The sequence below is a fragment of the Oncorhynchus keta genome, chromosome 5 (assembly GCF_023373465.1).
Source record: "Oncorhynchus keta strain PuntledgeMale-10-30-2019 chromosome 5, Oket_V2, whole genome shotgun sequence".
In the NCBI taxonomy this organism is placed as follows: Eukaryota; Metazoa; Chordata; class Actinopteri; order Salmoniformes; family Salmonidae; genus Oncorhynchus; species Oncorhynchus keta.
In genome coordinates, this window is record NC_068425.1 from 17,511,925 (window position 1) to 17,525,017 (window position 13,093).

Here is a 13,093-nt window from a genome sequence, read left to right on the forward strand (position 1 = left end):
ACAATGTTGGCAAACAGAACATTGCAGTCACAGCACATGAAACAGCTGATCCTGTGACGTACACTTTGAGGTTTTTGGGGCATTCCTCTCATTTCCAGTGTGTAGCTGTACCTGACGAAGAGTACATTAGACTATCTGAACATGGCTTTAAATCGAAATCATTCTCAAAACGGAGGAGTTTTGATAAACAACGGCGAGAGGTTAGTGAATCATTAATCGCCACGAAGCTCACTTTCTAAAGGTAGCTTAGTTAGCTAACTCGCAAGTTAACGTTAGCTGTTATGGTAATGTTAGCTAGCTAGCTAGCAAGATAGCTTCCGTACTTAGTGTTAATTAAATCTAGCCAATGTCAGTTAGCTACTTGGGTTGCTTTTTAAAAATTATTCAGCAAGCCCTATTTTGTAGTGATAACGTCGTTAGCTAGTTTAATAATTTTAGCTAGCTACCAGTCAGCAACGTCGTTGTTGGCCTTGCTGGCAGGAAAAGCTACCTAAGTACTAGGTCAGTCAGTCATCATTACGCATTTGAAACGTATTAAAGCTAACGTTAGCTAGATACATTTTCTTACTTTAGTCAAACTAGGTGTAAGAGTAAGCTAGCTAAATACGTTTGTTTTCCAGGGAGGTAGACACAGCAATGTCAACAGAGAGTGAGCCCGCCCGCCCCAACTACAACCTGAGTCTAAAGTAAACGTTGTGACAGAGTTTTAGGAAGTTGATTAAGTAACAGGAACTTAGGAAATATACTAATAAAGAACTTTTCATAATAGTTAGATTTGGCACATTCTGGAAGTGTCAGATTTAACCAACCAACCAGTATGTGAAATGCCAATAGTAGGCCTATGTTAAATGATGTAGACCTTACAGAATCCCACTATGTCCATTGACACTCGGTTCTGCTAGGATTCTACGACAGTATTTGTCCTATGGAGGACCTGTCATACATACCATACCTATTGATCAGTAAATTCACTACACATGCCTAAACTGAACATGTATGCTCCACTAGTGTGTTGAGGGAATGCAAGAATGTGGAGCTGTCCTTCAGTGATGTCACCAGCAAGACAGACCTGCTGAGGGGGACCAAGAAAGGGACTGTTTACCTCACTCCATACAGGGTATGTTTATTATCTGACCATGCTGGTCCTGTGTGCCTGTTGGAAGATAATCATTTTTCTTCTATGAGGTTTAATAGCGTTTGGCATCCAATAAATGTTGCATTGCCATCACCTACTAGACTGGAGTATAACTCCCTTATACAAAAAATAATAATAATCTACAAATACCTTACCATCTAACCCTGCACTCACTAAAAACCATCTCTGCAGCTGCCACCACAACCTCGATTTTCTATGACTTACGTTCCATCCCTGCAGTACAGTTGATAACCATTGCTATAAATGCTAAAAATCCAATCTTACTGAAACATATCCCTCTGTACTGGTACAGTTCTACTACTCAAGCCACTCCTCTCAGGATCCCTCCCCCTTGATCCGTCTTCCTCTACTTTCTTCAGTGCCTCAGCATATGACAACTTCTGCACTACTCTAACCCTGGAAACCTCAACCTGCCTCTACGGGACATTTCTGATCTCCAGCCTCATGGGCACCCCTACAATTAACACATACCACTACTTTCACCAATGCTACACATTCCTTTGTCTCGTGCCCTTCTGCACACTTCTCACACCTAGGAACCTCCCTCCTATACACTGCTGCCCATAAGCTTGACACCTGTAACAATGTAATGTATTTGGCACAAAAGTTTTTACGGGCTAACTTATGTATCCTAACATCACTTTTTTGGGGAAAGACTCAACATCAAAAGTAAAAAAGGGGGCTTCCCGAGTGGTGCGGTCTACGGCACTGCATCGCAGTGCTAGAGGCATCTCTACAGACCCGGGTTCAATCCCAGGCTGTGTCGCAGCTGGCTACGACCCGGAGACCCATGAGGCAGCGCACAATTGGCCTAGCGTCATATGGGTTAGGGGAGGGTTTGGCTGGCCGGAATGTCCTTGTCCCATTGCGCTCTAGTGACTCCTTGTGGTGGGCTGGGCGTCTGCAAGCTGACTCCGGTCGCCAGCTGGATGTTGTTTCCTCCGACACATTGGTTAGGCTGGCTTCCGGGTTAAGTGAGCAGTGTGTCAAGAAGCAGTGGCTTGGCAGCGTCGTGTTTCAGAGGACGCATGGCTCTCGACCTTCGCCTCTCCTGAGTCCGTAGGGTAGTTGCAGCGATGGGACAAGACTTTGACTACCAATTGGATATTGAGAAAAGGGGGTAAAAAATTAACTACAAATAAAAACTCACAAAGACATACGACTCTTCTGTTTCACCACTCACGCCATCCTGTCTGCCGTATCACAAACTAGAAGACTACCATTGCTCTGTTTGTCCTCGTTTCAGTTGGTGTTTGTGTCCAGTAATGCCAAGGACTGCCTGGGGTCTGTGATGTTCCCATACTACCTGATGAAGGGCTGCAGCATTGAGCAGCCAGTCTTCGCCGCCAATTACATCAGGGGCACAGTGTCTGCTGAAGCTGGGGGTAGGCAGCAGTTTGTTGTCCTCCTGTAGCATTCAATACCATCATGAGGAAATAACTGTAGAGCATGCAAAGTGTTTATGGCCTCCAGTCCCAGGTATGGCCTGATGTGTCCTAGGAATACATGTAGAAGTGAATCAATGACGCAAGTGTGATTTGCCAAGGCCAGATATTTTCCGAGGCTGACATCAGTCTGTAAACCACAATCTCGTTTTACTTACAATGTCTATGTGTCAAAGTTTTTAGCAGCAGTAGTAGTTTTTAGCAGCAGCAGTAGAAATTGAAGTGTGACATCTCCTCCAAAGCACTGATTATAATTCAATATCAGACGTGTAATTTAATGCAAAGACAAGTACACAGTGCTCATCAATGTTTTGACTCTACTTTCTTTGGTTTCAGGAGGCTGGGAAGGCCAGGCTAGCTTCAAGATGTCTTTTTCCAGTGGGGGAGCCATCGAGTTAGGTCAGCACCTCTTCAAACTGGCAACAAATGGTAAGTAATTTCATGACTGCCATGTTTGTCAGTAAAGAGCCTATTTGTCATTCAACATACAGTATCTGCTTTATTCAGTTTATATTGTACAATTTAAATAATTCATTTAACATGTACATCACTAAAGAATTTCCTGGTAATGCAGTCAAAGTTTGTTATATTTGTTAGGCTACATATTTGTTTTACATGTTACTCTTTTAGTCCAGTCTGTATTTTAAGATTAACCCTCAACTTTGTTTTAGCATCTCGTGCCCCTCCTGCTCAAAATGGAGGTGCCTCCTTTGGCTATCCCTCTCCTGGAGTGATGAATGGCTACGGCCCACCAGCTGTTCCTCAGAACTACCCGTATGAATCCCCACCCCAGCAGAATGGTTTCTACCAGCCTCCCCCAGGCAACATGGGCTATCCCTACCCTATGGCAGCCGCAGGTTGGTTATTAAAGAACTTTATCATTGCTATAAAACTGTTTGTATGTTATGCAGGTTTGGGTCATAATAATTGAGAATCAAATGCTATGATGCTAGCAGATTGAAGTTTACATTAGAGATTGCCTAGCACTTAAATATGGAAATATTTTGGATAATGCCTCCATTGTTATGAGTGTATGAATTTTATTGATTGGTATCAATATTTATAACTACTTCAAGTAAAGATGTGTCCCCAAGGCTGTTATGAGTATTTTGTTTATTCTCTCTTGTGTTGCAGGAATGTACCCATCTGCCCCTGCCTACATGGCCCCACCTCCCCCCTATCCTGGGCCCCCTCAAAACTGGGCTGCTCTCCCTGCAGGTTTGTCTCCCTGTCTCTCTCTGTATGTCTGGATCGCTGCATCTGTCTGATGCCATCAGTCTGCCTCAATATGAAGCACATGACGCATGGCACTAAGAAAGGAGTGCTGATGTCGTAACCGGTACACATCATATTAAATAGGAGAAACAAACAAAATACCTCTCGCCCCTAGTCTCCCTTACCCCATAAAACAACCCAGTTGGCCTGAACTCAGTACGCCTAATTTACATATCAGTTGTGTGTTTATTTGTGGGTTTTGGAGAATTGAAATAGAGTTGGAAGTGTGCATCATTCAGTCCGGAAGATGTCTTGTCACGAGTATCCTGCTGCAATATACTGTGCTAAGTGTGCTCCATTGTCTCTCCTACTCTACAGTTGTAGTAGCATGTGCTTCTGTATCAGTTACTATACATGTGCATTATCCTCCCCTCATTTCTCTGTCTCTCCCTGATCCTCAGGTAATGCCAAGGCAGCAGAGGCAGCAGGCAGCGCCTATTTCAACCCCAACAACCCCCACAATGTCTACATGCCCATGGTAAGGGACCTGTTATTCTCTCCATGTACATTCAGTGCATACACTTTATGCTGTTTATATTTTTAGTTCAGAGTTTTTAAGATATTCTATCCCTGTTTATTCCAACATAGGAACAGCCTCCTCCCTATGCACCTTCTGCCCCTCCTGCTCCTTACCCAGGCTATCCAGAGAAGAAGAACAACTAAAGCTCAATAACCATCATCCCCTAATAAATGCAACAGCAAATTATTAATCGGATGATAATTATTAGACTGGAAAGGAAAGTATAAAGTACAACATTGACAAAAAGGCAAGATTATTTTCTGGCAATTTACACAAGTAATTTTGAGGCACAACAATGTTGGGACATTTTCAAATGATGAATGTTTCCTTTTAATCACGAGTAAAGCTTTATTTCACCCCCTCCCACTCAGTTTATTTTGTCAATTGCCAAGTAAATGGTTATTCACGTAACGGATAAGTATTCAATCTTTTCAGTTATCATGGTGGTCTCTCTCTCCCTCAGTCTGTTAGAATGTGGAAGTGTCCTGTACTTAGGGAAGGGTTTCTAACTGCCCTGTTGAGGAACATGTGATGGGCAATATGGGGAATGTATAGGCATTAAATATTTACAGCATTTTTTAAATCCAGAGGTTTATTAACAAAATACATTTTATAACAATTTTCGATTAAAATGATGCTTATTAACAAAACGACAATTTCTATTCCTACTAGTATTGTAAAGTATTTTTACATTCACGTTCACAGTAAGTGTTTCCATTGTGTTGGTGCGTGGTTTAAGTTTGTTCCAGAGAGCCTTGAATGAAAGCTGAAGTTCCCAGTGCTCTCATTGCACACCATACCTTTCTAGATTATTTCTGGCTTTTTATTGAAGGAAGTGCATGTTGTTTGAATATGGCAATTGGATGGTGTACTGACATGTACCGCTACGTATGTTAGATTATTGGTAATGTGCAATATTCCTAGATCTCACAAATAACTTGAGCCTAGAGATGATAACTGGTCACATGAATAACCCATGCCCTAGTCGAACCCTTTATATATTATATCAATGAATGCAAAGCCCGGCTGAAACCAAAACCCTACTCTGTGCAATTACACAAGTGTGGGGTTACTAGGCCATGTATTTATTTAGCCGCTAGTCCGCTACACAGTGCTTTCTTGCAGTTGTGATGAATTAACCTGTGAAAACCACTAATTTATTCCTGTTTAAACTGGGTTGTAGTGACTAACAGACCATATAATTGCTATTTTAGTGCATAGTGAGGACATTTTGTACTAGTTTTAGGTTATAGGTTTGGTTGGTTTTAAGTATCTGCTTAAATTTATCAAATGTCTGAAATATCTTGTTTGTAAACCCTAAATCCTTCTTTTGAGTTCTTCATATTGATTCAAAATCTAATAATAAATAAATGTTTATGTAAAACCTATCCAAAACAGTGGTGTACCAGTACTTTAAGCATTATTTTGTATAGAACTAAAAAAGAAAACATCAGTTTTGCACAAAAAAATCGTATTAGTAATATCTTGAATAAATATGATATGAAACGCTATCAAATCCTGATGATATCGTCACTCCATATTTTCACAGAAAATCACACACCATACAGAGGTATTTCAAAATACAGTTTCAAGAATCATAATAACATTACAATTCAAAGACTCCAAATACAAGCACGCCAAAACATTCATTACACACAACTGCTGTCTTAAAGTTTTCATGTCATCATCACAGAAGGATTAGACATCTCAAATGATAACACTTAAGGAATGACTAATATATTTCTCCTTCATTCCCTCCCCACCAACTAATTCATACTAAGGAAAACATTTGACTATCACTACTCTATGGCTCAATTCCTAGTTTATTTCCAATTCCCTCCCTTGGGAAAAGGAATTGTGCTTTTTAAAACTTAATTTAATTACTTATTGAATACTTAACTGTCATTTTGTTTTTATGGTGTGTGTAGTGAAGCATAATATAATTAGACTGCTGAATAGTGATGTGTACAGTGATTTAATGTGCTTTTCTTCCCAGCACTATGAAGCATGATTTAAGGGGAGTGTCAAACCCTGGGTGTACAAAATAAGAACTTAATGATGTACCACCTATAACACACAGCGGTACATTGTGGTTAGTGGCTCCTACCCCAGGCCACTTAATATCCAGTTACTGATAATGGTACCGTACTATTGCACTACTTTGGACCAGTAACTATGTAGCCCGCTGCCCATCCCTCCCCTTTATGACCTTTCAATAGTCTAATACACTTCTTTGCATCACCTCTCCTTCATTTGCACTGATCTGAAAACAAATCCCCTGTTGTTGTCATATTATTTTCACATATCCTATTTTTTGGAGATGAAGATCAAGATGTGGAGTGATCAGTGAAGATGAAGGAGAGGAAGTGACTATAGTTTATTATTAAGAGTCGGTCTTAATGCTTCCCTTATGGCTCCTCCTGTAGGAACCACACCTCGTTGCGTCGGCCGTAGGGTTTCATTGGCGGGTCGTAGGTGCAGCAGAAGTACTGTTTCCGTTGAAATGGGGCAGTCTCACCAAGAGTTTTGGTTAGGCGAGAGGCCTCTGCTCGGTACTCAGTCTCCCCTGCGAAGCCTCCAAACTGCCTGTGAAAAGAAAGGGTAGGTGGATAGGAAAGGAGAGAGAAAGAGGATATGTGATCAAATCATTTATGATTATTAAATACATTCTGTGTCGTAAAGAATTAAAGAACAAAGTGAGGTGAAGACTGCATGGAGACACCCACAGTGAGTAGACAGTCATGCCGGGTCGATCCTCGATTCTGATGGCACTGTCGATGGGCACAGGGGGACTGACTTGGTAGTTGGTAGGAATCCTGAGGCTAACCACCAAACGGCGTGACATCACACCGTCGTCCCTGGGATATACTGTGATGATAACCGGTGCTGTCGTCCCCATTGCCTCCCCTTGGAAAACAAAGATACAGAGGACAGATAGAGGGGATAGGAAACTACTTATTGCAACAGTCTTATGTGTGCATCGAGTTCATTGCATCCTCTTATGCCCAGTTTCAAACTGACCTCTGGCATCAAACAGAGTAGACACTTCTTCAGTCACCCTTGAAGATCTGAAAGTACTGAATAGGTGCCAGTAACATGGTAATAACACTATCAAACCCTCTGGTAGAATAGAAAGAGTTTTCACCATATTACTCGCTTACATCAATGCAATACTTTCAGATATGCACATTACATCGGTGGCTCAATTAAATCCGTAGTGCTTAAGACCTGCGCTACAGTGGTCAGTTCCGAAATTTAAAGGCAATGTTTCCGCATTCATGGTAAGCGCTGCATATGTCGGCTCAATCAGGAAATGTCCTTCAAATTTCAATCGCGCTATAGGCCTGAACATCAGCAATATGGATTGAGTTGAGGCCCTAGATCTTTCTGAGCTTAGGGCTCATTAAAGATGTGTCCACATATGAAGTCCATTGACTGACAGGACAGGCCCTGCTCTCTGATTGTCTCACCTTGGTCGTTGCTTCCCCCAATGTACACGAGCAGCTTCCTCACTAGCTCCCCCGTCACCTGGTCAAAGGTCCGCCCCTCTGAGCTCACTGAGGCATACTTTGCACCATCGTACCGCCGCACCTCATAGCTGACCCCCTCCTGGGAAAGAGAGCGGGAGGCCAAACGTGATTCACCAATGACACACATGTTGACAAACTGTTCAGAGGGAAGGAAGCCACACACTACTTGGGGGTTAGAGGGGGGTGGGGCTGGGGGTGCTGTGATTGGCGATATGCAATGGGCAGAATCTGTGTTCACTGATGCCGTTGAAACACTTGGAGTGGAAACGAACAGAGGACAGCCAAATGCCCCCAGAAAAGGATCTAAATAAAAAATATTACGTTGATTTGATTCCAGCTCTTTCCTGCTCTGCTCTCAGGGTCCCGCAGTGTTTAATGAAGCCTAAAGAGAATAATGGGACAGAGATGCCTGTTCTTACATAAGACCAAACCATAGGCGCTGCGCGCGCACACACACATGGCACAGTGGGGTTAATGCGGTGTGTACACACACTCACTGACTTGCAGCCTGTTCTTATACATGTTATGATGTTCTTGTCCTAAGAGGAAGGCTTATGCTGAGAAATATCAACCATTAAATAACAGGAACGTTACGTCTTGGCCCTAGCAACCATATTGATATGGGATTAATTGTATTTATTGATACAGGGATTGAACTGTGTTGCTGAATAGCTAAAAGGTTTAACTTAGCAGAATTCTCTAGACACTAATAATTGACTCCAGCTGGTCTAATTGGGATATCAAGAACTCGTTCATAGTGCTTCTGACTGGTGTTTGGTGTTCATATTAATGAAGGCGTTGTGGCTGCAACCCATCCTTGAGACTGTGGAATAAATGTAAATGTAAGCTCATAGGAAATAACTACAGTAGATGGATGGGGTGACAGTAATGCCATATCTTTAACACGTTTTCTTACTTCACTGCAATTATGCTATGATGTGTCACTGGTGTCAACTGGCCCATTCCCATTGTGTTATTCCACAATTTTGGTTATTTTGGCTCTGTACTCCAGAACTTTGGATTTGAAATGATACACTGACTATGAGGTTGAAGTGCAGATTGTCCATTTGAGGGTATTTTCATTCATGTTGGGTGAACCATTTAGATACAGCACTTTTTGTACATAGTCCCCCTATATTAGGGGACCAAAATAATTGGGACAAATTCACTTATATGTGTATTAAAGTATTCAAAAGTTAAGTACCATATTCATAGCATGCAATGACTACAAAAATGTGTTGGATGCATTTGCTGTTTGTTTTGGTTGTGTTTTAGATTATTTTGTGCCCAATAGAAATTAATGGTAAATAATGTACAGTATTGTGTCATTTTGTAGGCACTTTTATTGTAAACAAGGATAGAATATGTTTCTACATTAATTAATTTGGGCTCCTGAGTGGCGCAGCTGTCTAAGACACTGCATCTCAGTGCTAGAAGCGTCACTACAGACCCTGGTTTGATTCCAGGCTGTATCACAACTGGCCGTGATTGGGAGTCCTATATGGCGGTGCACAATTGGCCCAGTGTCGTCCAGGTTAGGGTTTGGCCGATGTAGGCCGTCATTGTAAATAAGAATTTGTTCTTAACGGACTATCCTAGGTAAAATACAGGTTACATTGTGTTTTTATTATGTGGATGCTACCATGATTACAGATACTCCTGAATGAAATGTGAATAATGATGAGCGAGAAAATGTAGAAGTGTTTAGAAACATTCTATTCTTATTTACAATAAAAGTATCCAAAAGTGCTGGAGTACAGAGCCAAAATAACAACAAAATTCACTGTCCCAATACTTTGGAGCCCATGGTAATAATAATAATAATAATAATATATGCCATTTAGCAGACGCTTTTATCCAAAGCGACTTACAGTCATGTGTGCATACATTCTACGTATGGGTGGTATATGTCACTGTGACCAACATTAACAATACATGTAGGTGACATGTTCCAACAGCAATAATTGAACACTTTGTTCCTGAGTTCAGTCTAAAGGTGCAATTAGTGTGTGTGCTTAGCTGGAATCCTGCAGCCTTCATATATAATTACTCTGTCTCTCAGCTGGGTATACATGGGCCATAATTATTGTGGATGTGCTAATATTAGCAATTCATTTCATATTCAACCTGCTCTCTTTCTTTTTCTAACTTTTAAACAAATGGTTTTAATTGGTTTGAATGTCACCACACAATGTCATGGGACGTTTGTAAACCTCTCACACAGAGAAGTTGACATTTCAGCCTTACATGACAACTATGGCCTCTATAACCATTCAGTTGGCTTGGAGTATGAGCCTGTCTTGTGTATCAAGAAATAGACAATGTGCTGTCATTATATAATCAGCATATTGTGCTGTCAACTCGTCCATCTAATCAAATGTCTTGTCATTACTAAACAATGCATGGTGCCAAGTAAGATCATTTCAGAGAAATTAAAACATTGCATAATATCAATTCCGTGAAGAAAAAAACATGAAAATAAAAAGAATAGCACCTTTTTAGTAAAAAGGGAGAAACCACTCTCAAATTCAATGACAGAGAAAGGACGCAAGGACTGACCATCCATGATGACACAATTATAGTTTTACCATGTTTTGAGGCTATACAGTGTTTGTTTACATTTATGTTGTTTACAAACATTGGGGTGATGGGGTGCGACAGTTGAACTAAGCTCATGAGGCATTTATGTTACATTCTTCAAGAATCAATGGGTACATTACATGAATTGATAAGTCCAAAAATTAATGTAACTACTAAGGATTCTAACTTTAAAGCCATTTCCTTCCATTTGTAAGCCCTGAAATATGACAGGACCCACCAAGCTGTGTGTGTGTGTCTGAGCATGTGCAGACAGTTCATCTGCATTCAATGTCAGTTTTAATTAAGAGTGTATGATGTCAGACTCAAATTCCTCTGATCGTGTGTTCGTGTGAGATTTCAGTGTGATCATTTAGGCTCTAGTGAAGTTCACAGATTTAGCACTGACTGATTTCAAAACTGCAAACAGCCTGTCTATTGCCTATTTAATGGCCACTCGTGCCTATTTAATGGCCACTCGTGCCTATTTAATGGCCACTCGTGCCTATTGATACAAAGACTCTCTTTTTCCTATTCCTCTTACAGCCTTTTTGGTCGTCTGGTTGCATGTTATAGATTGAAGTAGTTCCAGATTCATGATCAGTCTCTTTGCCAGGCCAATGTCTGTAGATGTGTTTGTCAGTGTCACTTGATTCCACGCTCTCTGTCAATTGATCTAGCAGTCGTCTTTGCCTCCATCTGTCTGGCTTTGTCTCGTCTCAAATGTACGTAGTATTTAATGAAGAACTCTGTCAGGGTGCAAAAGTAAATCATATGGAAGCTCACACATGACTAGTTTCACCAAACCCTTTCCCAACCAACCTCAAATTATCTGTCAGTCTCTCTCAGAGAACACAACCTTGCTTTTAATGACCTCAGTATTATTTATTTTTATTGAACCTTTATTTAACTAGGCAAGTCAGTTAATAACAAATTCTTATATTATGTCAAACTCTTAAGGAGGTATGGTCAGTGTAGCAGTACACACAGTGGTGCCACTACTGAGGTCATAGGGAACACACACCTTCTACTGCGAGCTCACAGGTGCCAGGAGGTAAGGTGTAATTAACAATGGTTGGTTTCAAAAGGTCAAACACTTTAAAGGGATTGGCATTACAGAATCCTTAAAATGCATAACACATAAGCCTACTGATAATCAAAATATACTTTTCTTGACATCATGGTAGACTGGGGCCAATAGGCTAGTTTCACGAAAACCAAAGTGAGTAACAAATTAAGAATGTCTTAAAATAAAACAATATTTGTGAGATACTGAAGAGATCTGTCTGTAGTGACCAGTTGTTTTATGCACCAAACAAGACGGAGGTGTACAGTGGCGCGCGCGATCAAGTGATCCAATGCAATGCTTGACTGACAGACACACACACTCAAGTTGAAACTGACAGGGCAAGGTGTGTCCTACCTTGGTCTCGCTGCTGAGCAATTTGTAGTCCGTTTCTTCGGTGTTCCCGAAAATTGTATTCTTTATCATTCCAAACATCGCGCTCTGGCCAGGTCACCACTCTGCTGCACGCGTTGTCCCTTTATGCTATGTTATCGCCTGTGTTATTGTAGCTTTTGCTTCCTTTGAAATAACTTGTTCTTATTTCATAATTTAGCCTACCTTCTTATTTTTGTCCTCCTTTTAAAATCACATAAGGAGATTCACTTGTACACTCCTTTTCTTGATCCTCGGACCTTATTGGACAAATCAAATCAGAACATATATATTCACGTGTTTATCTGATGTTGTTACCTAGTAGTACAACTAGGTTGAAATAGTGAATCTTGCTTCTAGCTCACTAGAAGAGTTAACTTACAGCCACTGAGCCACACGAATATAAACAACTGTCTCCGCCCTCCCTTCCCCGCCTCCACGCTTGGTTTTTCACAATTTCCACTTAATAGCTAGCCTACTTTTAATTGACGTAATAATTATTCCCATCGATTATCATGCACATTATTGCAGGCGGTAACATGATGTAGTTTATTTAATTTGTATTTAGATCTCCACTGCGTAAGGTTATACTGGCATTAAACATACACTGAATACTTAATACTTAATGCAACATTGTGTTATGTGTATGTAGCAGCGGTGTAGCCTACTATATGCAGTAATACAGAATCCTGATTATAATGATAATGATAACATTTCAATCGCTTTCACATACCACTTCAAAACATACACATAACACAATGTTGCACAAGCGTGTCACTGCTCTCTCTCCAGCTGTGTGTCAAAGTAATTCAATGTCTTGGGATGCATAGAGGAGTGGGGTGTAGAGACACGTGTTATTTGGAGACTTTATAACACTATAATTTGACGCTGTTGGTGTGCCACTATGGATTACATTTCCACTGCATGCGTGTGAACGGTGGGTGCTGCCGCGCATGTGCAAGCATATTTCATGTCCCTATGTGTCACAGCGTTCTGCGTAGCTCTAGGGTCAATCTATTTAAACCCACACAGAAGACAATGGTAGTCACCGTATAACAAATGGAATGGGGAGTGTTACACAGCTTCACAGATTTAACTAAGAAAGTGGGATGAATAGAAGAGAATGAATAGTCCAATAGGGGCACAGTTAAT

The 13,093-nt window shown here is 40.9% G+C and overlaps 2 protein-coding genes across 3 annotated transcripts; one reads left to right on the forward strand and one right to left on the reverse strand.

The window, feature by feature from the left end:
* Nucleotides 1-22: 22 nt before the first annotated feature.
* Nucleotides 23-5,784, forward strand: LOC118377003 (WW domain-binding protein 2-like). 2 transcript variants are annotated; one of them, XM_035763815.2, is made up of 8 exons: nucleotides 23-200; nucleotides 1,009-1,117; nucleotides 2,403-2,541; nucleotides 2,938-3,030; nucleotides 3,273-3,458; nucleotides 3,736-3,819; nucleotides 4,278-4,354; nucleotides 4,465-5,784. In XM_035763815.2, the coding sequence occupies exons 1-8, from the start codon at nucleotides 142-144 to the stop codon at nucleotides 4,537-4,539; spliced, it is 822 nt and encodes a 273-aa protein (XP_035619708.1). In that variant the 5' UTR covers nucleotides 23-141; the 3' UTR covers nucleotides 4,540-5,784. The 2 variants fall into 2 exon arrangements, with proteins under 2 accessions (XP_035619708.1, XP_052374856.1); XM_052518896.1 differs by lacking the exon at nucleotides 23-200 and adding an exon at nucleotides 590-686.
* Nucleotides 5,206-12,402, reverse strand: LOC118377004 (heme-binding protein 1-like). The gene is made up of 4 exons (XM_035763816.2): nucleotides 11,927-12,402; nucleotides 7,867-8,005; nucleotides 7,123-7,303; nucleotides 5,206-6,982 (listed from the first exon to the last, which is right to left on the reverse strand). The coding sequence occupies exons 1-4, from the start codon at nucleotides 12,002-12,004 to the stop codon at nucleotides 6,805-6,807; spliced, it is 576 nt and encodes a 191-aa protein (XP_035619709.1). The 5' UTR covers nucleotides 12,005-12,402; the 3' UTR covers nucleotides 5,206-6,804.
* Nucleotides 12,403-13,093: the final 691 nt, after the last annotated feature.